General features: G+C 32.0%; 1 protein-coding gene and 1 non-coding gene across 2 annotated transcripts; one reads left to right on the top strand and one right to left on the bottom strand.

Annotated features, from left to right (window-relative positions):
- The first annotated feature begins 1,753 nt into the window (after positions 1-1,753).
- On the top strand, positions 1,754-25,671 carry LOC108770598 (uncharacterized). The gene is made up of 9 exons (XM_018522278.1): positions 1,754-2,270; positions 13,878-13,926; positions 15,852-15,927; positions 16,706-16,808; positions 18,021-18,152; positions 20,893-21,332; positions 22,765-22,990; positions 23,323-23,584; positions 24,248-25,671. The coding sequence occupies exons 3-9, from the start codon at positions 15,853-15,855 to the stop codon at positions 24,885-24,887; spliced, it is 1,878 nt and encodes a 625-aa protein (XP_018377780.1). The 5' UTR covers positions 1,754-2,270; positions 13,878-13,926; position 15,852; the 3' UTR covers positions 24,888-25,671.
- On the bottom strand, positions 19,262-19,334 carry TRNAT-UGU (transfer RNA threonine (anticodon UGU)). Its single transcript has one exon. It is a non-coding gene; the product is annotated as a tRNA-Thr (tRNA).
- Positions 25,672-27,268: the final 1,597 nt, after the last annotated feature.

Here is a 27,268-nt window from a genome sequence, read left to right as displayed (position 1 = left end):
TTCTATTTCGAAACACTCCTTCAATCAAACGGAATTAATCGTCGATTCAATGCTAACGAGTCTGCGAAATGAAGCTCAAAATATGCAAAATAGTTTATTTTCAGTCAAGATTAATTTAAAATACAAAAAGTGGAATTTTTAGACATATGCCTGTTAAATATTTCGAGTATTTGCCTTTATTATGAAATACAACGGTAAGGTTATCGAACGTCGTGTTATCATTCGTGCAGCAAAGCTTCAGTCGGCAATAATAATATAACACTCCGCGTGTGCTATCCATCGAAAAGCGATTATTTCCCACGAGCAATTATCTCGGTTATTATCTCATAACTTTTGCGATGGACGACTGTAAATCTATCGACACTTTTCATCGATGCAAATATTTCACCCGATTTATTCAACTCACTCGAGAATTTCAGCAATAAATAGGACGTAATAGGAGATGGAAATTATGAAGTGTAATTTTATCGCATTGTTTACGGGCGCGAGCAATAATAAATTATTTAACAGTAATTAGAATTGAATCCATCAAAATTTGAAATATCTTTTAATTTAATTATACATTCGACACTTTCAAATTAAAGTATAGCTATGTTGAACATATCTCAAAATATATTTGTACAATATGTTACATTTTTATAATAGATTTTCAGATAATTACATTTTAAATTATTTAAGTCATTAATTTAACTATATTAATCGCTCTGTGATGTGCGTAATTAAAATGCCAATGTTATTTTTATATATACATATATACTATAGTAGTTTTTTCGTCCTGTAAAAGTTAATGTCAGGAGTGCCCTGCGATTGTTCTATATATTCTAATAATATGCGAAATAATTGACCAAGTTCTCGCGAGTTATGACTATAACGAACGAATCTGAGAAAAGCGGGAAATCTAGGAAACGGTGGAGCAAACATGGGATGAGTAAAAATAGATCGAAATGATCATTGAAAATGTTGATATCTGTTAAGATAACTAATTATAAAGTAGTGATTGTAAAATTTTGTCGAAATTTCTAATGAATGATCTCCTTGGCTATAAATTACATCAACTTGAACAAAAATAACTGATATCGGAAAAAATAATATCCCGATTAAATTCCAATATTATGCATTCTTCTTACCATGTATAAATAAATAAAAATAGCATCATATTGCGTTGCATATAAATAGATTAAAAATAAGATTAAAAATAATTGCAAACTTAAAAAAGAAAATCAATAAATGTTAAAGTAAAACACAAACAAAAGTATATGAAATATATGAGAAACATCCCAAAAATAAATAAATATAGTTGTAGTAAGTGTTAAGTACTCAGCATTCCTATTATGCTTCTTGTCGCCAAGTCTTACAACTTTTCGCATATATAAATATTTATATCTAGATAATGTTTGTTCATCTAAATACCAACCAACTACAAAGCTGTCATATGCACGCTACCTGGCCGCGACAGGTGCATTTGATAAGCCGCGAAATCGGCGGGTAAACGCATATTAACGGCGGCGGACGCGCATCGGATGCGCATAACCGACCGTCGAGAGGTAAGAAGAAATCGACCCTGGTTGAGAGGAACCCTTATCCTCTTTCGGAGAGAGAGCGGAGTGAAGCTCTCCGCGATATAACACACATCGATCTGCCGTGCGACGGCGAGTGCGCACTAGCTCGGCGCGAGATGCTGCGCCGCGGCGCCGGCGTCGCGCCGCTCCATTCCGGCAGTGGCGTTTTCAGTGTGCCACCCCGTATAAAACCGTGACCGGGGTCACGGCGCGATACCAACAGGTGATGCCGAAGAAGGAGGAGGACACTCCCTCGAGCGGCATCTCGTCGAGCGTCTCCCACGGGTCTCGCCGCCGACGGCGACGGTGATTTAATATCGCTCTCTCGAGCCTATACCGCTCACCCTGTATACCCTACGGATTGCCGACCATCAGCCAGAATCCATCCAGCTGGGGCTCATCGCCAGGATAAACTCGCAGGAGGTCGCAACCATTTAGATCGAAGCGGAATGCGGGAGGAAAATCAGGCGAGAAACGTCGACGAGAGACGCGGCGAAAGTTTCGATCGGTCGATGATTTAATGGACAGGCCGTTCATATAGTGAACTCCCCGATTGCGATTCTCCTGACGCAGCTTCCTGCGCGCCCGTTCTACCCGCGAGAGCCACCGGACGTACTCCGGGATGTAGTTACGCGGTTGACACGAGCGCGGGAGCGACGTGTGGATTTGCGATGATCGAGTGTTCCCTTCCACGCGCTGGATTCTGACAAGGTGAGCAATTTTCAGATCTTTAACAGCGGGAAAGCGAGTTTTTTTTTTTTTTTCAAAATGTACATATACTGTAGCGACGATAATTGGATCGAACACATAAATCTTTGCAATTCTTTAATACTTCGACTATCTCAAACTCCGACTGACTCTTAAGCCAATATTTATAGTCATTTTAAGATCGTCTTGTAATGTTTTAAAATTCTAATACAGCCCTCTGATTGATTCATGACATCTTAAGACTGTACTTAAGACGGTCCTAATTATAAGATCCGACAATGAATACCGCCCATACATTCCTTTACAAGAAAGTTGTTGAAACTTGAAAATCTCAAATCCACCTCGATGTATATATTCTGTTTTGACCTACTGCGAACGCTGGGCATTTATCAAAAAGAAAATATCGACTATATAAATTGAAAATAAACCTTCTGAAAACGAGAAAATATCTATAAAAATAGATTCATACGTAGAGATATGAAATGCGAAAGCAATGAGATTATACGATTGCGAAAACAAGATTGAACGGCGCGCATATAAGATGAGCGCAATAATAAAAATATAGAATTCTTTCCCAGAGACGGATAATATTCCATTGGTAGAAATACATTAAAAATGTTTTATGGGAATACATAATGGAATCCAAAGAACAGTATTCAGACAGGATATTTCACTGTTCAACGGGCTGCACATAATAGACATCTTCACTTTATATATGAAATCATTGATTTCCTCTTGTCGCTTCGCATTCAGAATCCGATTGCACGGTACTTTGACTTATTAATAACCAAATCCCGATTTCAATATAATTTTTCTCTTCGGTTCGCTGGCCCCATTAAGACTACCGAATATATAATCATCTGAGACGTTGTGAGGATTTAATTTTGGTCAGTTTCTTCTGCTATACGTCGCTATTTTTGAGCAAGTAAATACGCGTAAAAATACTTTCACTTTAAATAAGTACATCGGCACGAGCTGATCTAGAATGCAATAGATTAAATACACCAATATCGATATATCGTGTATTGCAAACTGTACATTTGAGAAAAAGTTGCAGAAGACAATTTGTGAAGATTGCATCACGCAGCCAATGTTACGTTAAATAGTCCTATTATACGTAGCTGTCAGAACAGAGTCGTGAAAGAAGTCTTTAGAAAAGTTGACGGTTTAATTATATCGCGTAGGATGATGAAAGTGAAATGACGAGAGACTCGGCACGAATACGAATTGCCCTGGATATCATCGTGTTTTCTTAGTTCGTCCGCGCAACACGTGTCGGAATAAAAATAAAGCCACGTCGATGCTCTCAGTATGGGGCCTAAAATTTCCAGGGTTTATCGCTTCGCATTGTTGATTAGCTCTCTTGTGCGTCTTCACCACTACGGAGTAACATAACAGCACCGTATGAAAAGCAGCGAAACGTATGTGGGCGGAATGTTAATTTCGATGAAGCTTTTTGATTCGAGCATCTGACTCATGAACGAGGAGAAAAGTCAAAGGTGACCGATCACAATCATCGTCGAGCTTGATTCCCTCAGGCGCGAAATGAGAAACTCGGAAATGCTGTGACACTGGAGAAAAGGCGCATGAGAAAAAAGATAGCCGTAATAATTTATATAATTCTTTAAGTAGCTTTCTCTGCGCAAATACAAATTTTATCTATCGTTTGAGATAAGCAGGAGAAATGTTTTAAAAGCATATTACAAAAGTACACATAGAAGCAACATAAATTATTTAACTTTATGTATTATTCTACAGAGTAGTATATAAAGATATATGTACAGTACGTGAAAATGGCGAGATAAATGATAAAGTGCGCGACTGTGCACAAGAACTCTGCATCAAGAAGATTGTGTTACGAAGAGTAATTAAAAATGCAGATTCAATGGCGAAGTAATAGCGATCCATTCTCTCTCGTCGTACTTGTGCGTGTATCTTCATACCCGAAGTAACACGTGGGAAAACTAAATATCATAATAAATAGATCTTTATAATAGATCTTTATGTACAGATAATTATATGAAATATACTGCAAATATAGCACATTCGTTTGCTAAATATAGACATACTCTTCTTTTTAGAAATCTTTATTAATATATCGTTGCAAAAATTCGCTAACACATTTTGATTACAAAGAAAGAACAATTTTACTGAAATATTAAAAAATTTAGCTAGATATAGATCTAAAAATAATTTTGTTGGAATATCAAAATTATTATTAGTAGCAGTAGAACACTCAAGCATAATAAACAATGCTGCAAAAAGTTTTGACATTCTAGCAACCAACTTGAGCGTCCTACATAATTATTTTAATGGTATATTAAAATTCATTTTCAGATCTGTGTCTAGCTAAATTATTAATTACTTTAACAAAACCGTTCTATCCATGTAAGACCTGTAGATTTTTAGGCTATTTTTTTAGACAAGTTATAGGTATATGTGGAGGTTTTGCTTTAACATAAATTCCATCTGAAACTCTATTAGAGTGAAAGAAACGTTGATTATTATCCAACATTGAATACATCAATATTCGTAACGACTGTAAAAAAAGCCTTATTGAAAGTTTTTTATCCCGTTCTTTTCATGAACATTCGGTGTGAATAGTGAATACCAAAGCGACATATGAAAAGCTAAATACCATAATATCTCTAAATAAATAATTATATATAGAATATATCGCAAATAGCACACTCTTTTGCTAAATACAGTTTTCTTTTTACGAATCTATATTAATATATCGTGATAAAATTTCTCAAATATTGATTAAAGGAAGCCTGATTTTTAGATCAATTATAGAGGTTATGTTTTAACATCAATTTCATTTAAAACTCTATTAGAATGAAAGAAACTCCCGATGTTGATTACGTCGATATCCGTAACGGCACGTGTATTGGAAGTTTTTTCATTTCATTCTTTTCGTAAACGCTCGGCGTAATTACTAAAGCAACATGTGGAGAAGCTAAATACTATAATAAATATATGTATATACAGGATGTATATATACATATATTTAAATGGCCAAACTCTTCGGGAGCGTGTAGGGAATCGATAAATAAAAAAAAAAGTCCTTTAGAGATATGCTCGTTTTTACTTCGTTTTGGAGAAAATCACAATCATATAAAATATACTACAAATAGCACACTCTTTTGCCAAATATATTTGTTTTTGAAATCTGTATTAATATATCGTGATAAAAAAACTTCAAATATTCAAAATAACATATTATGACAAATTCGTAAAGGTAAAAAATAATAATAAGTAGTCGACGGCCAAATAACTAGCATATAAGAATGTAAATATTTCAAAGCAATTTAATGAGAAAAATTGAGATATATATAAAAACCTTTCATGAAGTTTTTATATATCTTAATTTTTCTAATTAAATTGCTTTGATATATTTATCTATATTTTTATATGTTTGTTATTTGGCCCTTGACTGCGTATTATTCTCAAATATTGATTAAAAAGCGCTCGTTTTTTAGGCCAATTACAGGGGTTGTGCTTCAACATAAATTCCATCTAAAACTCTATTAGAGCGAAAGAAACTCCCGATGTTGATTACGTCAATATCCGTAACGGCGTAGGCCGTATTGGCAGTTTTTTATCCGTTCTTTTCGTGAACACTCGGCGTGAATACTGGGTGGTTTGCTTCGACATACCTCAAAGGGTTAAATATAGATCGCGACCTCTCCAGATATTATATTTGCGCGATGTTAAGGAATAAGAATATAAGACTTTGCGTGTCCAATGTATTTATATAAAATAATGTTATAAAAATATAGTAAAAAGCATTCAATATATAGTCTACAAAATCGGCTTTCATATACGGAAAGAACGATTTCGCTAAAATATTATATCTAAAAGTTTAAATATAACAGATCTGAAAATAACTTTATTGAACCATCAAAATAATTGTATTGGAAACTCAAGCATGATGAGCAATGCTGCATAAAGTTTTGACATTCTAGCAATCAATTTGAGTACCCTACACAATTACTTTGATAGTTTAACAAAATTATTTTTAGATCTGTATGTGTATCTTTTCGTGTACGCAAAAACTTAAGTAATATTGAAAAAGTAATCGATGTTCTTTTATAAAATATGCTAAAAAGAAACGTGCCACGTGTTTTCAAACTTTCAAGGTAACGTTGGGAAAAATCATTCATGAGATCTTCGCGAGCTCAACAAAAAGCTCGTACGGTAACGGTAGAGAAAACGATCGGGAAACCATTGGGAATTCGACATTTTCCCACGATGCATTATTCAAACGAATCATTCGGTAGATCGGAAGTCGAACTTTGATTGAACAAGGAAGAATACGTGGTTGTACGACGAAAGGTCGTGGTTATGCAAATGGCACTCCAGCAGCCGAGTCCGTCGTTATGGTAACCAATCCGCTGCACAAGCATTGGAATTCATTATTTATCTCAGTAACGTGGGACACTCATTCGTGAGAAATGAGCACAGAGAGAAGAGGTGTCAGATTTTAATAATCCAGATGAATATAGGCTCGAGCTATGCAAAGCTACGTTGGAAATACTCGGCATTGCGCGTTGCCTGAAATCGTGGATGATTCGATCGTTTCGTAATTCGCGTCTTCCATGACGGATAAATTACGCTCTCGTACGAAACGTGAGCCATGATAAAATCGATATTTTCCCACCTCAATCGCTCGTAAATGATTTACGAGCGTACGCGTGTTGAATAAGAATTGAATAAAAGAAACGATGAATTTAGCTTTATAAAAAAAAGAACGGTTGAGATAGACAAGTTTAGGAAGATTTATAAGGGTAGCCCGTAAACTTATTGCTTCTATCTTTACCCCGTAATTAAAGTGACCAACCCTCAATCAGCCAATTTCAGGAGATTGACCTTAATATATCGGAACACAATTAAAAAATTCTGAACTTTTTCATTGCTGCGTATGTTGAATTACAAAAACAGTTTGTAATATTAACTAAATTAAATAAATTAGATATTTTTCCAGCTCAATCGCTCGTAAATGATTTACGCGCGTACGCGTGTTGGATAAGAATTGAATAAAAGAAACGACGAATTAAGTTTTATAAGAAAAAGGGACGGTTGAGATAGGCAAGTTTAGGAAAAAAATTATAAGGTTAGCGCCCGTAAGCTTATTGCTTCTATCTTTACCCCGTAACTAAAGTGACCAACCCTCAATCAGCCAATTTCGGGAGATTAACCTTAAAATATCGAAATACGACTAAAAAATTCTGAACTTTTTCTGCTGTATGTTGAATTACAAAAACAGTTTGTAATATTAATCAAATTAAATAAATTAGATATACAAAGTAGTTCATTTCAAATGTAATAAATCGAATATCTCAGAACACATGAAAGCTATGGAAAAACGTTTCAGATAAAAGTTGTACGATCTGAAGAAATGTTATAATATTGATAAAATTAATTTTCTAATTGAAAAAATCAATTTTTTAAGGTCATATAAACGGTATCGCTATTTTTTAAATGAAATTATATGATTCTTTTACACAATATGATTCCTCTAATTATTTCGCATATAAAAATATTAAGGTTAGGTTATCGGAAAATCAACAGTTTACGAGATATTTTATATATTTTATACTGACACATTTTGACGTAAAATGATAATATTTCGTAAACTATTAATTTTTTTATAATCGTATCTTAATACTTTTATGAACAGAATTATGAGATGAATCAGTTGATGTAAAAAAGATACATACAGTTATTTTTAAAAAATATGTAAATAAATCGATACTTTTTTAAATAAGAAATCCCCGCGTTATTTATATATATAAATATACTAATTTTATATTAATTTACGTTATAATATATAAATCGGGATAAAATTAAATTCCGTTTAAGATTCTTTTGGGACACCTTTATAGTGAGCTGAAAATCCAGATGTCCGCAAAATTCGGGACAGTTGGCCACTCTATCTTTAACATATGTAAGTATAGCTATAATCAAAAATTCTAGTTTGGATAAAACGCGAATAAATATGTGAACCAACCTGGTCAAAGTTACCGAAGTAAAAATTGTGGGTCGAAAAGCGCATGTTTATAAAAATAACTACTTAGAAAAACATACACGACATCAGACTCGTATAAGCCGTGTATTCTTTGATAAATATGAGAATTCTACTCTCGCTGTAGAAAAGCTCCTGTACTAATCATGCGGAATTATGCGGAGATGTACGGTTTTTGCTGTTGTGTCATTTGGAAGTTGCTAATTTAAGTTTAATCGAACTAAAAAGTACTTTTATCTATTTAATTATTCATTTTTGGACTGTATCTTTTTATACACAGAACAATAACTGTATCCTTTTATGCACAGAACAATAGGATGAATCAATTAGCATAAAGAAAATAGTCATTTTTCAAAAAAAGGTATGTATGTTGCGTTTTGCAAACTGCATAATTTTTTTTAAAAAACAACTATATTTTTTGTTTACATTAATTGTGATTCATCGATTATTCTATATGTAGAAATATTAAGGAACAGTTATCAAAAAATAAACAGTTTAGTAGATAAAACAAATTTTTTAGTCAGATTAAACTCAAAATAACAACTTTTAAATCGTTTAAAATCAGTCCATTTTTTATAATTACATCTACACTGAAAAAAGTTGAAATATTCGCAAGTAAATGTTACATGTGACCTTTTCTTTGATATTTATTGGTTATAAAAAATTTGACTGTGGTGACAAAATATACCAGAAATATAATATTTCTGTGAAATATATTCCATTAATTGTTAAAAAAAAAGTAAAATAGGTTTATTTACTAGGAATAAAATTTTATTTCGTCGCATTTAAATAAGGATTTATGAAATGAACATAATACATATCTATTTTACACATAAATTTTTGAGTATCTTTTTCTCAGTGTGTATGGAGACTTTTGATTAACATCTCATATTTACAAAAGGTGCGTTCCACTTGACGTTCACAACGCTCGCAAACATTATTTGCCCTTGTTTAATACTTGATAAACAACAAGGATAAAATAATTCTAAGAGCACTGCGAGCGTCATGTGGAATGCAAAATGTCATACTTTCGAATTTAATCAGAGCCACTTTTTCCATGTAATTAGTGGGAAGTCCTTTCATAGGAGATCTCATCAGATGGTAAACAGAATTAATAATAGACATCTACTTTTTTTAGTTATGATATAGGTATACATAAATCTTCCATTTTATTAAAGTCCATGCACTAAAAATCAGTTATAAGTTATAGTTATTTGTACGCACTGTGGGAGTTTAATTCTTCCAAATCTTTTTATTCTCAGGCGCTTATAACTCTCTCTGAAACTTGGTTTTTCTAAGTTTGAACTTTACTGTTTATGATGCAAGAAAATTGCGCGATAAATCCATTCTGTATTTATATACAATTTCCTGTTCTGTATTTATACAATTCCCAATTCTATAAAAAATTTTTTATTTTGAATGAATAATCTCTCAACAAATCTTAAGAAAAATCTTTAATTTGTATCTATTAGGACAGAAAGGAATCTTATAAATTTATGTCACTTATAAGGAAAAAGAGTGCGTGATATTTTTAAACGGAAAAGTTGACGATATTGATTGATCAGCATTATTGCTAGTGAGCGATCTATGATAACATCTTGCACGTTATAGATAGATCAATTCAATTTAACGTCTTGAAACGCCATAACGTGGAACGTTTTCCTGAATTGGGCGCTATACTGTACGGAATGAAGTGCGAGAAGCAATCCGGCGGAAAGCAGTTTCTCGGAAGCCCGTCGGATCGAATCGTTCTGAAATAGCAGAGTGGAGTTCGTAACATGCAACTTAAGTAGACTTGTGCACGTGCTCTTGGATAGACAAGGAACAAGAGCGATTGTAAGCTGTATCGTTAAATCTCGACTATTCATCATCCTGCACGAGATTTCATGTTGTATCTAACGCGAACGATACGCAGATCTCCACCCTCGCTAATAGAAAACATCGTTGAATTGCATACGTGACCGTCTCGATTGTTTTTAATTAAACTGTAGTTTAGTTAAATTGCATTTCATGGAATCATTTTATTTTTTCTATCTATGCATTTGTTTTTTTCTTTTTTTTTGCGTGAAATATAAATATATTTCGTTTTTTTTTTTGCGTGATTCTTTCCGCAGAGAAGCAGATAGGGTAAACTAGGGTATTATGGCCATACGGAAAAGATAGTCATAAGCTATAATTTCTTCAATAATTAATAAATAGTGCATTTTTATAGTCATTCTTAAAGATAATCAATATTTACAGTTCATATGAGTACACTGTGTTCAAAATAACAATATTATAAATACTATCTAATATTTTTTCTTTCGACTATCTGTAAAGTTTTGCACGTTTCTGCTAAAAACTGTTATAATGTCTAATAAATTACAGTTAAGCTGCCATAATCAACATTACATACACAATAAAGGTACGTAAATTGCAATGTGACCTATAATTGACACTTTTATTTTCACTATTTATTTATAAATACTATGGCTATCTTTCTTAATATCATGGCCATCTTTTCCCTAAAAATCAGATAAGATGGCCAATGCATATTTTGTACTATTTTAATAAAATTAAAGTTCTGTTAAGTATTTTCTCTTTAATTTCGATAGTATTTGTTACTTTAAGCTTCAGTGAAAGTAATATCCCAAATATTGTTAAAAAGTAACAAGAATAAATGTATGTTTTTTGTATTTTTAAAAACTATGGCTATCATACCCGAGTTTACCCTATTTATACTGTAAATGTCAATTTCTGAATTCATTTTTTACGAAAAAAAGGATACCAGAAAACTAAATAATTAATGTTTTTACTGGTAAATTTGTAAAGCAAGATAAGAAGAATAGCGGTCCAAAAATCGAGTAATAATAGATGTTTTAAGGCTTACTATACCTATTGTGTTTGCTGACGTAAGAAATCGACGTCATAGTCACTTATCTCAACTTACTGAATTATTTTCCATACATTCAATTGTGATTGGTCAATTTCTTACGGCTTAAGATTTAAAGCTTAAGTTTTACGCCTTAAAATGTTATATAGACGCCGCTTTGAGTAGACTTGAAACATCGATTTCTTTGTGTAAATTATAATAATACTTTTTGTTAAAATCCATTATTGCTCGGCGATTTTTAGGCCGCGCAATCCCCTTCTTATCTCTCCTCTCTCTCTCTTACCAAAAAACTATTTAATAAAATTTTCACCGACGAGAAAAGCAGATTTAGAAATACAGGCACAAATTACTTCAGCATTAGTACAGGAATCTCGATGAAGGTTCGAAAGAGAAACTTACAACCACCAAGAGAGTTTGTCAGGTGAAAATGACCAACTTTCGAGACGTTAAAGAAGGTACTGCAACTGTAAAGAGGGATTTGAATCGATAGAACGTGCAAGAAGTTTCGACGTTGAAAGACGAAATACAGGGAGGCACAGGCGGATGATGAACAATGCACTTCTATCGCGTTCGCTATATACGAGAGATACACACCGACGACGCAGTCAGATAATTTTCACGTACACATTGTCCACGATTCCGAGTGGCGTATGCGTGACTAGACACGTGTGGTATACGAGTAAATGTCGGTATGTTGAAAAGCGCACCCGATGTGTTCGTTGTGCTCGAACGTCAAATTAAAACGACGTCATGAATGATGCTGCGCGACAAAACGTTGACGCGAGAGATCGTACATAATACCGCAAGTTCGGAATTGCTAATTAACGAACTTGCAACATTATTACATTCTTTCATCGCAAATCGGACATTTCTTCGAATATCAATTGAAAAAAAAATGTGTTAGATTTTTTAGTGATTAAAATTTAGTCAAATGAAAAAATGACGAGCATTGTAACAACCACTCCAAGCATGATTGCCACACAAAAATTTATTACACATTATTTGATGTTGCCTACACATGTGCATAGCTTGCGTGTGACATCACAAGCCTTGGACAAGAAGCGTTGATAATGAGCACAATTAGATGTTTTATCAAATTCGATTGGAAGCACTAACTACTGTTGCATACTAAAGCCCTTATACACTGATTTAATCTGAGTATAAAAGTGAAATGCAAATATTTTGAATTATAAAATACATATTTTGCTTAACAACACACCCATACAGAATTTGCAGCAATATCACTGCAAAATCTCTACAATATTACTACAATATGCAATATTGCTACAATGTTGCAGCAGTGTTGCCGCAACTTTTGTGCAACTTTATGCTGTAGGGGCAATAAAATGTATTCATGAGAGTTTCATAGTTTAACTCATTTATATTAAATACACATCCTTACATCAATTTATGCACGACTTAAATATGCACCAGTATGCACTGCGTGCGTCCAATGAAATTCGCTATTACACGGTAAAAAAATTTTGTATTTGTATTGAAAATGGTCACTCAAGTGCTTGTTAATATTTTGTGTTGAATTTTTTAACATATTCGAGCATTAATTTAACATAATGCGATTATGTTATTGAAATAATTTGTATTAAATTGATATCCAACATTTGTTAGTATCAAAATAATACATTTTATGATTAAATGAACAAATAATACAAAATAATATGTTTTAAAACGTAAATTCTAAAATAAATGAATAAAATATGTGTTAAATTAATATGTCATAAACATTAATTTTACTAAAAAAAATATGCTTCCATGGTTTGTTTACAAACTGTGGCAGTATTATCTTGTTTGTGTTTATCTTTTTAAATGATGTTACCTTTTAACATATTCATCGTGTATTAAATTAATACATAAATTTGAGTGGACCGCTTAAGACACGTGAAATATGTTATTTGATACAAATTTGTGAACGATGTAGTCCCGAAACATAATAAGTCTAGTAAGTCTTAAGCCGTAAGAAATCTCAATCATGGTCGAGTATTCTCCTCACATTCGACTGATTGGCCAATATCTTACGGCTTTTAAAGCTTACTACACCTGTTGTGTGCTTCAAGATTTATCCATCCAGTTCACTTGTTAAATGAAGATATAATGTTTCGACTGAAAAGATCATTTGATGAAGAATAACGTACGTGATATGTTTTCTAACTCTCTCTCTCTCTTCTTTTTCTCTAAAGAATACAACACTGACATTTATTTCGTGGTACATAATCTTCATTATACACAGCAACCATTTTATAATGAATGCCAAACGGCATGGTATTTTCAGCGATTAGAAAACATATCATCGCACATCATTCGCATCGGACGAATTTTCCAGACAAAACGCCATTTCTCCGCTTAACGAATGAATTGGACGTAAAATACAGCTACGTTCATTATCAACGTCTCGTTGTTCAAAGATACGTGACGTCATACGCAAGTCATGCATACGTGATCGTGATATCGCGTAGTCAACATCAAATATGCATAACTAACTTTTTGATATCATGCCGGAGGAAGTTTCTACAACGCTTGTCACTTTTTCATTGGACCAAATTAAATAGAAATAAATACAAATTTTGAACTCTATCTCTTTCTTTTATATTGTAGTTCGTATGTGTCAAAATACTCGCTCGTGTTTTATAATCTTTTTTTAATAATTTTTATCCTTTTTTCTATATTTTTAACACTTAGTTGGAAACATTTACAGAATCTGGGATCGTATGTTTCTGAGGCCTAAGGATTTGGAAAACGTGAGGGTAAGCAGCTAATAAACTTTAATGTCCAGCGACTTAATGTCTCCCCAGATAGATTTATGTCTACTTCTATAATAGATTAACTTTAATCTCGGTTTAATTTACTTTTTATCTTTTCCAATTCTAAGAATTAGAAAAAGATGCAGAGTAAATCAAACCGAGATTAAAGTTAATCTATATTGACACGAACAGATATTAGTTTCTCAATTAAAAAACCAAGATATAAATCAGAAATTTACGTAGCCTATAAGTTCGTAAAGAGTCTTACGTTTTTTACTGCTTTTGCTCTATATTATTATTACTAATTGAAATCAAAGCTAAAAAAGTTTATCAGACGTCATAAATACATAAATGTATGAAATTTTTAATACAAAGGTCGACTATTGATTTCTTATAAAGGCTTCTAAAATTTCTTACAGAATATCGTTATCTTAAAGCTATCAATATCAATAAATGCATAAAAATAAATGGACTTATATTTTATATCAATAACACTTTATATTCATCGTAAGATTAACTTAATCGTTCTCATTATCAATTTGTATTTATTTTAAGAAATGATATGATGCTCTCTAGTATAATAATACTACCGAATTTAGATTTTTAGATCATTGTTTAAATTGATTTATCGTTTCGCGTAGTTTTTTGGTACTGAATATGAATTCGTTTCCAAATTCGATAGTCAAATAGTTATCACATCACAATTTTAAGAAAAAATGACATCAAAGAGACTAAAAACTATGATTTTGATAGTTTTCATAAGAGAGTTTTTATTTTGAGAGTTAACATTTACAGTAAATTTTTTATATCAATTTTATTAATACCATGAAAGCACTTTTAAAATACATTTTGTTTCATTTCGGAATGAAATTTTGTTTTCGAAATAAATGAATTTTTGTTTTCGAGATATATATATATATATATATATAAATTGAAAATAATTCTTTTCCGATGTAATACATGAAAAAGTATCATATTCCATCTTAATACTCCATGTAGAAAGTAAATGTTTTTGTACTTACATAATACTGTATTTATATAATAAAATCATACCAAATCAAAAAATAATTAACTGAAACTGACAAAAAAATACAATATAGTTATTTTCAAATTGTATTTATATCTCAAAAATGAAAAATCATGTAATAAACTTTAAACCAGCAAATCAAATATTTTACACACATTACAAATACTATTAAATTATGATAAATAAAGTTATAATTGATTAAACTGAATTGTTATTATTAGAATTTATATAAAATTAGATATAATTATTTTTTCTATTTCTTGGACTTCAGAAATGTATGCTAACAAAAAGAATGTTTATGAAAACTGACATATAAACGGAATATCAGCTATCGGAAATCATTTCAATTTTTATGTAAAAGAATTAAAACTATGACGTATATACGTTTGACCATTTGCTATATTAAAAAATTTCTGAGATATTAACGAACAGTATTAATATAGTAGTCTGTTTAACGTTTCAATAGCTCATTTATGGTAAAATATAACTAATATTTTTATATAATTAATATTTTAATAACTAATAATTCGTAGTTTCCGTTAAAATTTGAGATATAATTTATAGACTGAAAAAAAGGATTGGCTGAATATAGCACAGAATTGTTAATTGGCTGCAGCAGTCAATTTTTAATTGCGTTAGCCTATCGAAAATCCTATACTGGCATTGCGGATAAGCTAACGCAACCAAAAATTGGCTGCTGCAGCCAATTAAAAATGCTATGCCATATTTTACCATTTAATTGCTGCACCAATCTTTTCTTTCAGTGTATTAACTTTGTTTCTACGATGTATTATAGATATATTATAATTATATCTACTTATCAAAACTTGAAATCTTAAATTTCCTTTTTGCTTCTACGTTATAATATTATAATAAAACATTTGTTTTTATGAGCACACAGGATGCCACAAGGAAGCATTCAATGGCAGGGGACGCAGAGAAGAGCCTGCGGGCCTGGGGCTAATTGGAACGTGCAGGTACCTATATTTTCATCGCTTATAAAAATCCAAAGTATTGATTACAGTGATTATATATATATATACTGTAACACAAAGCTTTTTTTCTTTATCAGTCTCGTTAGTGTAATTATTAGGGAGTAGATTGATCGATAAGAATATCAGCCGTAGAAAAAGAGAGAAAAAGAGAGAAACTCTAATAAAATGTGCATATGTAGAGAGCATGTACGTAGATACAACATATCCGTACTTTAATCATTTCTAGCACGTTTACAAATTTCGCCTGCAGAAATTACTTCCGACGCAGAATCCGCCTTAGCGGAAGTATACGCAGATTACATGCGGACAAAAGCAAACTACAATTATTGTAGTAAACTACAATTATTGTATTATTGCTAGTGAAAGAGATTACTATAATATCGCTCTCTGCTAATGATATCTGCACACAATTCTGTAAATATACCTACATAGAAACTATATTCTCAATGATACACACTTGTAGAAATAATTTTTTTTCTAATTAGTCTATAACAGAATTAATTATCTTAGCACTAATATATGCTATCACTATGCAATAATTTAGATAAATACTACGTAAGAATACGTCGCTCGTGGTTACCAGCACCGAAAAACGTTACTATGCCATTACACCGTAATGTAACATCGTAAATCGTATTAATCGATATTTAATGGCGCTATGAAAACGCTGGACGTACGAACGTTTACCATTGAGTAAACAACATCTGGACTATATTGTCCAGATTTATTAATTGTTAACGACGGCAATTAAATCGAACAGGTGGTGAGAGGCAAGGTGACAACGCGGTGCTTGTGGCACGCCTGCAAAGCTCTTGGAATTGGGCTACTGCTAATGCTTTTAGGAGCTTGCATGGCGACTATAGGTGAGTAGAACTACGTAAATTAAACATTAGTCTAAGTCGAATGCTATTCCATTTTGGCCTCTGATAATAAGTCACTAACCATTTATAGAGGTTTGCAAAGAGCACTTTGGAAAGGTCAACCCCCTCCCCCCCCCTTACAGATCAATTCTTTGTAGTTTATAATTATTCATGTGTAATTTTTACATGTAGAAAAAACATGTTTTATTAACAGCATTGCTCAACAGCATCCTAATTGAAAATAATCTTGTTTATTTTATAAAGATGTTAATGAAATAAATATTATATCTATAACGGTATTAATATATAAAACAAATAATATTTTATTAAAACAACAATATGATGTATTCATTTCATTAAAACTGTTATTAAATTAATAAGGGCATTCGATTAGACTGCTGTTGGTTATAATACTGTTAAGACATCAATTTTCTCCGTGAATCGTCCTTAATACCTTATATTCAAGGAATGTTAAAGAATTTTTTTTATTTAATGGGTTATTATTCACGATAACGAAAAAATAATTGGAACAACTTGTGTGTATACATTTTAATATAAACAATTAAAATGTATCACACAAGTTTACATGTGAACTGCAAAGAGAGATCTTTTTTACGCGCAAGCTTGCAATCTGCTTATGCCTACGTGCATGAAACAAAATTTAAATTTCAAATTTATTGTATTTTTAAAAACAATTCCACTATGTATCAACAATCTACACAAATAATAGTCATTTTTAGATTTTAATTAAATAAAATATCGAAAAACTCACAACATCCAAATTTAATACGAAATGTTGCAGAAAATTTAGCTATTCTTTTAAATATAAAAAATATCTCCGGATATGTGTTATATTAAAAAGAAGTAGGCAAAAATGTGACATAACGGAACGATGAACAAAGTTTGCTTGGAGAATATTTTCTCTCTTAATATGTAAGGCAACTTTCTTCAATGTAAAACAGTTGTTTAGCATTTCATAAATTAATTTTATTAATTTAAATTTAAATTTTTAATTTACATGTAAATTTAGTTTTTAATTTAAATTTACAATTTTTTAATTGCGTAATCTACTGTTTTTAACGTGTTAAGCATAAAGTATCATATTATAACATTTAAATATATAATTTTCTGCTATCTTTTCTCATTCCATTATGTCCTATCATTGTATATACGTATGATGGAGGATAAATACGTTTCTCTTGTTTCCTTCAATAGGATATTATGCAGATCAGCTGTCGGTGGCGCAAGAGATCAGAGGTAATATCACGGTAAAAGTGAAGAACGAATCGCGCGGGTTTCACCTGAATAATCTGAGCTACGCTGGCCCTGTAGTTATGGGTCTGGGAGGTAATAGTAACACACATTGCACAATTTACAAGCGCGATACACTTGTTTGACCGAGCGAGTTACACGACACTGATCTCCTTGAAACGGTAACTGCGCGATAATAGATAGGTACACTGTCGCAAAATGCACATAAACTCCGAGATCGTTGTACATATAATAGCACGTAATATTATATAACGTTATATAATGATGCAATCATTACATAACATGATATAATAAGATTGCAAAAATTGAACTTTCCTCGATTTTTTGTAAATTGATTTTTTTTAATAGAATTAATATTGTCTCTCTCTAAATCAAGATTTACACTATAATTCTCTTTATATATACATACAACACTAAAAAATAATCAAATATTGAAAAAAATATTTGTTTATTTTATATAAATTAATAAACAAAATGTCATAAAGAGAAAATTTAAACGCCAATTTAAAGTTCTATTTTTTTTTAAATGCATTTTTAACTTTTTTTCACCGAGGTTTACTTGAGATTTTGTAATATATGTTAATATAAGGTACTTCATTTTAATTTTTATAAGCAAATATTTCGTAAATATGCAATTTTATCAAAAAATATTCCAAATATAAGTTGTATTATAGTTAGAGAGGAACATACTATGGTGACGTTCCCTTCTAATCATATACAACTTGTATTTGGAATGTTTTTTGATAAAATTGCATGTTTACGAAATATTTGCCTGTTAAGATTAAAATGAATCTCCCTGTATATATGTGTACAAGATCAATATATTGAACATGTATACAATATACCATGACAAAGATATTAATTTCATAAATGCATCTTTCGTGTTTTTAGTTATATTGATATATGAATAAATCATATTGATATGCATAATGCATAAACATAGATAGAGCTATAAAAGAAAAAAATTTTATAGATATATAGTTTTACACGGGAAGATACGAGAGAGAGAGGGGGAGAGAGAGAGAGAGAGAGAGAGAGAGATCGAAAATATCTACAAAATAAAAGCATCAAATAATATAACGGATGTAGGCAGAAAATTGCAGGCGAAACGCAAAAAATGCGCAATACACTACAGCACTGCACGAACAAGAGCACTCGATAAAAACTGCAAAAAAAATAACGATTGCCCCCAGAGAGATTTGAACTCTCGACCCCTGGTTTACAAGACCAGTGCTCTAACCCCTGAGCTATGGAGGCTTACGCTCGGTTATCGGCGAACAGTCTCAGATACAAGCGCCACGTATATTTTGTCTTTCCTGCATACATTTAATTACGTTTATATTTTTAAAAAATGTATTTTTTATAAATATTCTAATTTGTATTTTTCTCATTCCTAACTAATATCGAGTTTTAATAATCTAAAAAAAAAGAGATAATTTCACAATAATTAAATTAAATAATTAAATTACACAAAAATTACGCGTTGCAGTTAAAAAATAATTGTCACCGCAACGAAATTAAATCTCGTATGTTACATTATGCTGTCGTTCTACTTTGAATTATTGAATAATTTAATTATTTAATCATATACAATATTATTATATACTTTGATCAAGAGCTTTCATTGACATTAACATACGTTCAATTATTAACGACTGCGAAATCTAGGGTTCAATAATAATATGTAAATATACATCATAATGTAAAATTCAACGTTCTGTTATACAAGGTGTTCAATGTAATGATTCGCACGGATTTTTCAGACATTTCCAACAGTTAAAAAAAAGATTGAAAGGTGAATATCATCTGTTTTGCAGGTTACAACATGCGATACAACAATTATTTTTTATAAAGAAATCAAAATCATCTTAAATTTTTTAAATAGCACCATACAATTTTTTTTTTTTTATAATATTGTAACAGTTTTTAAGACAAATTCAAATCACTAGCAAAATTTTACTTTTATTGATGTTTTATATTGATTTTATTATATATTTTATCAAGTAAATACATGTATGTATGTATGTTCTGTGTTCTAGTCAGAGGTAAGTTCTACTATTACAAATAATTAGACCGAAACTTTTATTGAAACTGAACCGAAACATTCGGCTACGTGTCAATTTCAACCGAAATCGAAAAATTAAAAAATAGGAATCCTATAAAGGCCATATGTATAAACATGCCCATATATGATATACTTTTTCTTCATAAATATCATAATTTATCGAAACAATAATTAAATTTCAACCGAAATCGAAAACTGAAATTTCGGTTGTGTCAATTTTGGCCAAAGAATATAAGTATTTCTTCTATATAAATGTTAATAATTCATTAATTTAATTATTGAAACAATAATTACACATATTAAAATTAATATTTTTAGAAGAGCTATATGGTTTTCAGTCGAAACTGACACTTAATGAGTGTTCGTTTTCAGTTTCGATAAAAGTTTCGGTCGAACTCTACAAATAATGTTACAAATTTGATATTAAGTATCGATAAAATCAATAAAATATCAATAAAAGTGACATTTCTTAAATTCATAAATTAAATTTCGGTAGTGATTTCTATTTGTCTTGAAGACACCTACAATATTATAGAAAAAATTATATGGTGCTACTGAAAAAATTTAAGATAATTTTGATTTTTTTATGAAAAAAGATTTATTTTAATTCTTTTATCGCATGTTGTGGTCTGTATAAAACAGAATATTTACCTTTTACTTTTTTTTAACTGTCGGAAGTGTCTGAGAAATCATGCGGACTGTTACGCTGAACACCCTGTATATCAGGTACACAAATAACGATATTTCCAGGCTTCATTGTGGTAGCTGCCTGCGTGATGACTTTCGAAGCGCGCGACAGCGCGGCCAAGGTGGTTCCAGCTCGCTATCGCTACAACCAGGCATCAACAATAAGGAGTTCGAAAAGCCAACGCAACAGAAGGTCGACATCGAGCCAGACGACGAAATGGGACCATCAGTTGGGCCTGTTTAGGGTGAACCGCAGCCCGAGTCCCAGTACGCACGAAGTCTCCAGGAAACAGCTGACGGCGGAGTTCATGCAGTTCTCAAAGGATCTGCGGGAGAAAGGCATAGCGCACTCCATAAAGAAGAGCCCGAGCGCACCAACGTTAATTGACAAGAAGTCACCGCGTCGAAGATCGCCTAAATACGCGGGTTGTTCGCTACTTAATCCAGAGTTGCTGCAGAGACACGCTCTTTCGGTCGACAATCCAAGCTACAGTCCGCATCAGGTAATCAAGATAGAAATAAACGTCTTACGAAAGAAAAATATTTATAGATCTTTAGCTATTTATACGAAAAATGTATAGATCTACACAATTTTTCGCGACTAATTTAATTAATTGATTATAAGTGAGACCGATAAAAATACATCAGTCAAATAGAAGGAATCCTATTTTCGGTCGAAACGGATCTTGGTGCTTGATAATGTTCATATAAAATTTGCAAATGCATTTTTCAATTTTATAAACTGCGCGTCGATTCGATTTGTCGAATTAGAAACGCAATCATAAACTGGAGCTGGAAATAATATCACCCAAGGAGAACAAGAAAATCAAAATAATGTCAATTTGACGTCATATTGATCGAATTTTTCGGTCATGATAAAAATCTCGATCTCAGATGATCTAAGAAAATAACTTTATATATAAAATCATTCTTAGATCATCTGAGATCGAGATTTTTATCATGACCAACAAATGACATAAATTTAGTCAATATTACGTCAAATTGACATTATTTTGATTTTCTTGCTCTTCTTGGACACAAACTACATTAATCATGAATTTAATAGTAATGCTAATAAGCATATTAAAGCACTTCAAAAAATTTATTGTGAAAATTAATTAATTAACTTTTCAGTATCTACTAACATAACATCTATGTTATAATTTTACATTCAACAATGTAACTGTTGTGTAACCTAACAATGTCATATTATATTTATATTGTTGAATGTGAAATTACAACATTGATGTTATGCTACTGTTAGTTTGCACTTATTAAATTAATATTTGTTATATAATTTTTTAATTAAATTAAAGGAGATAAATACTTATATATTTTGTAGGATGCTTTTCAATTGTAAAACCACTAGACACTTTCGTGCACGCTACGACACAAGTGTTCCACTTGCCACAATCGTCGACACAATACTACACAACCTCAGTTCGAGGACTACTATTATAGTCGATTGTGTAAGCTTAAGCCTATTCTTTTTCCATATCCCAAGTACTAAACTTCTAGCACGGTTCATCTTTCTTCTTTTTCTTTTTGAAAAGAAAAAGACAAAAGATGAATAGTGCAAGAAGTTCAGTCTTGAAGAAAAAGAACAGGCCTCTTGTGCGTTTTCTAGTAACAATTACATGTTACTGATCGCGACTACTAAATGAGGTTGGAGGATATTAGGTGACTAGCATTTTTGCTTTTTTCATTCAATACAAGCGGAAAAAACTATATATTCTTTAATCTAATTTTATCCGAAACCGTGCAAAGCGTATATATTCTATTCCAATTGAGTCGTCCACAATACTACATTTCATACATTCCTGTGTACGTTTGTGTTAAAGTGTGTTAAGCAATCAGAAGACATCCATAAATTCTAATAATTTCCTTTATCTTAATAACTGTAATTGGAAATGACCCTTTTTTTATAATTAATAGGTCAGCAGAGAAAGTCTGGAGCACCAAAAGATGAGTGGTAGTCAAGCCTCAATGGCGATGGATCTGCATATTCCGAACAAAGGTCCTGTTACGCTCAAAGTGAAGGACCGATCCGACACAGCGAGACGACATCAGCTGCTTCGTCAAACAAAAGTGGAAGACGTCGAGGAAGTCGATGAAGCTGTACGACCACCGCCGACTCTCGTGCACTCGCCTAAATTGCCAGGTGGCTATTAAATAAATGATTTAAAACATGTGATCACTCAGATATATAAGATCATAACTGTGATCATCACTAACAGATATGTAAGATATTTTAAAAATATCCAAAAGTAGCTATCATTTAGTTAAAAAACTACGAAACTACGAAAATCAAATTCATGCACGAAATGCACTGTAATGCTAAACTTTATTCGAGCAACCGGAGTCCGGATCTTATCACTTTTGTGGACCAAGAAGATTGCCTTCCGTTTATACCAGACAAGGAGGTTGCCCGGATAAGCGTTGTAAACAATGCCTACATATTTAAATATCAATAATCATGAACATCTCGATCAGGTGCCTATTGCAGATATCCAGACGACTTTGTGCCAAGAAAAAGAAATTCGATAGACCTGAGATTATTGGATGAATTGACGGTGGTAACGAAAGAATTTAGTAAGGCCTCGCCACGAGACTTCCGCAAAATCTCCTCGCCAAACTTCCGTAAAATGTCCTTCGACAGAATCGGGGGTGATCGTCGCTTCGATAGAACGATGGGACATCGAAAAGCTAGCTTCGAGTTTCGAAGAAGCCCAGATTTTCGAAGAGGAGACTATAGGTATAAGCAAAAATTTTCAGATCAAATTTTGTAACATTTTTTTATTTTCATATTTTATTTTATTTATTTATTAATATTTATTTAATGATTATTCTTTTCATGTACATATCATTTGCCGGACGGTTATGTTCTACAATCACAGATTTAAACTTATTACGATTTTATAAATTAATGATATTTAATAATAAAATTAAAACTTATTTTAGAAAAAAGTTATTTATAAGTAACTTATTTTAAATAAAAAAATTATCTATAAATATTTTTTGAAATTTTTTTTAAGATGCAGGTTGGCAATTTAATATAAGACTTAACTTGTTTGTACATACACGGAGAGAATTTTTGTTTAGAATTTACCCTGAAATGAATATGACAGTCGTGGGACAACATTATATTTCGAAGAATTTTTAATGTAAATCTCTCTCATTTATTAATAAAACTACAATAAAATAAGTTTGATCAATTTTACTGAAGTGCAAAAATCTTTAAAATATTGTATTGTACCACAACTATCTATTTTCAAGGTAAATTTTAAAAGAAAATTCTCTCCGTGTAAGATTATATATTATAAGTCTTATATGTTATATACAATGCCTAATCACACAAACGCCTTTTTTATATGTCAAAAGACAAGCGACGAAATGTTTCTTCTCACCGAATTTACAGGAAACTCTCGGTAGATAGATTCAGCGTCGATTGTACCCGATACATGTTTGACGAGACAGAAATGAAATCACGAGCGAGCAGCGGGGAGAATTTGCGAAGGCAATCGCGTCATCCTAAACTACATCATTCCAGATCGGACGACAACAAACGGCGATCCTTCGACAGGCATTCGAAGGATCCACAGTCGAGTCGACATTCCCTGAACACTCAAGCCATTATGAGTTCCGGATCCGATTGCGAGCCAAAATACTTTACGACAGTGTCCCTCGACACCGAGGAAAGCCGTGGCGATAATTCTGATGAGAGTCACGTTGTAGATATCGAGGAAGCAAATGCTAGCGTTTTGTCATCTGAGGGACCTACGGAGGGTGACATGCTGCTCGAAGAACCGGAATTGGAGAACGTCACGGAGATCGACGTGGAAAGCTCGGGGGACGATCTCGACGACAATGGGAAAACTGAATGGCACACATCGACGAGCGAGAGGACCGATACGACGTTACAAGGACAAACTCCCATAATTATCGCCGACGACATGGACTCGCAGACGATAGTTGAGGAAGCGTCGCACAATTCAGGGCAAATCGAGCGTAATGAGAAATACGAAACGACCTTGTACATAGAAGATGACGAAGTGTGAAGAGCCGAAGAGGTTTTTGAGAATTATAACAATGTACTCAGGCTATCCTGGGAAAATAACGACGGCGTTTGCGAAATAAGGGAATCGATGGTGTTCAACATTGCTAGCAATGTTTCGTCGCAAATGTGAGAAGTTCACGCAAGGATTCGGTGATGACTGTCGATCGATCGCGATTGTCTTCGAATACGATGTCACGTCATAAAACATGCTCAACGACTTAAAACTTAACACACGGCATAAATAAAAAAAAAAAATACACAAGATCACGTACGAATTGCGTTTTGTAACGAGACAATCATTTTTTATCGGCATCTCACTTTGCCTTTCGCGCAAAGGTAACGAGGGTGTAACATTTGCCACATTGATGACAAATAATTGTTATCCAACAAATTTTGACGTAGCGCATAGGCGGTAATAAACCGGACATATAAGGTATAAGATTCGTTGAAATGCAAACGTGATTAACCATACCAAAGAGGTTTTTGTACGGGAAATATACAACGTTCGCCTGTAAATACGTTTCAGACTAACTCGTTCGGACGTTTGTTGATGTGTCAAATCTCTGACGATAAAATCAGAGGAATATATGTAGCGCGATTCAAAATGAATCTTGTATGGTAGAAAACAGTGTTATTATAGAATACAAAGTGTCTCAGACGGCGCACTTGTTCTCAGTTCTTAATATTGCGATAAAGGGAAAGAATAAGAAAAAAAAAAAGAATTTATCGAAACAAACATTATTTGTCAATGCTAATTCAATTTTGTTGGATTATTGTGAAACGCACAGGCAAATAAGAAAATGTTATCTTTTACGAAATTTCAAGTGCACTTCATTTTAACACATACTCGTATAGTATATGTATTATATATACATATATACATATACATGGAATTTTATTTATTTTAAATTTACCAAAGCATTCACGCAGCTAGTCTAAAGTACGCGGTATCCATACATACGATAAATCCTATACATATTATATGTATACTTGATGAATATTTACGAAGATTGGCGATGTTTCGACGATGAAAGATATGAGGAATATATTAGCTGTAATTGTATTTATATATACACATACTCTTTACACAAGATTCATGCATTTATATGGCACAATTTTCTCGTACGAAAGCAGAACCCCAATCAGCAGACAATATTTTTAAAACGTTTTTTAAATATTTATTTAATTAAAAATATTTAATAAATATTTAAAATAATATTTTTTTAATATTGTGTGCTGATTGGGACGCTATAATCTCTTCAACGTGTATACATTTGAAAACCGATATAAAAGAGACATTTTAAAAAGGCTACGAGCCAATAAATTATGCTAGATAACAAAGAGAAAATATCTTTTATAATGTGATTAAATTATGTCCTACTTTATACTTATTTATTCTATATTTTCGTTTCTCACGTATATTTATCCTTTATATTTCCATTACATGTACATATTATTCATTGTTTTATACTTTAGAAACATTAATTCATATCCTTTTTAAAGATTCGATCGATTTGATGTAGTTTCCTAGCAATAAGAAAGATTCAATAATTTTCACATGAGATCCATAAGAGATTCAGGAAAAATTTTGATATTAATTCATCCGTTACAGTAAATTTAATATTAAATTATTCGACATTATATTTATGTTTTTCAGAGCTATCATATATAATTAATTATGTACTTCGACTAAAAAATACATTAATTTTTTTTTTAAATATGAAATAAAGTAAGATAGGAATCAATTGATCCAGAAATGACATAAAACATTTTTGGATCGATTTCAAACGCATTTCTTGTATATTCATTGCATGGGACCTTTCTTAAATTATATCTTTTTATTATATGTACATATTGAATGGAAAATTCTAATGCAAGTATAGTTTTTACAAAATGAATTTTTGCAGAATTCTATTTTGTATTTTTCATCTTTCCTCAGAACAAACTATATGTAAAAAAACAAATATATATAAATAGTTTTTCATTCTTGCCCTCGCCCTCCCCTCTCTCTCTCTCTCTCATCCTTATCTAATATAATATTATTAAAGATTAAAAATAGTAACGAATGGATTAATATGGGTCTCATCTGGTATTAGTATCATCGATATCATCGAAAGTATCTTTAAGATTCTTCTTGAAACCAACTATGAAACATATATAGGAACTGAATATTTACAAATCTCAGGTCTCTTCCGATCTGTTGTTAACGCATTTGCCGTTCATACACGCGAAACTGCGGCCTATTCCGTATTTCTTCGTTAAACATTTAGGCGATGACAAATCATAGGCAAATTTGAAATCATAGAAGCTCGAATTCTCGAACATCGAGCTCGAATCTCTCAATATTCTCGGATTATCTGATGAAAAAAGAAATCATGAAAT

Source organism: Trachymyrmex cornetzi, unplaced genomic scaffold (genome assembly GCF_001594075.2).
Source record: "Trachymyrmex cornetzi isolate Tcor2-1 unplaced genomic scaffold, Tcor1.1 scaffold129, whole genome shotgun sequence".
Classification (NCBI taxonomy): Eukaryota; Metazoa; Arthropoda; class Insecta; order Hymenoptera; family Formicidae; genus Trachymyrmex; species Trachymyrmex cornetzi.
Note: the sequence above shows the minus strand (reverse complement) of the source record. Positions and strands in the feature narration are given on the sequence as shown.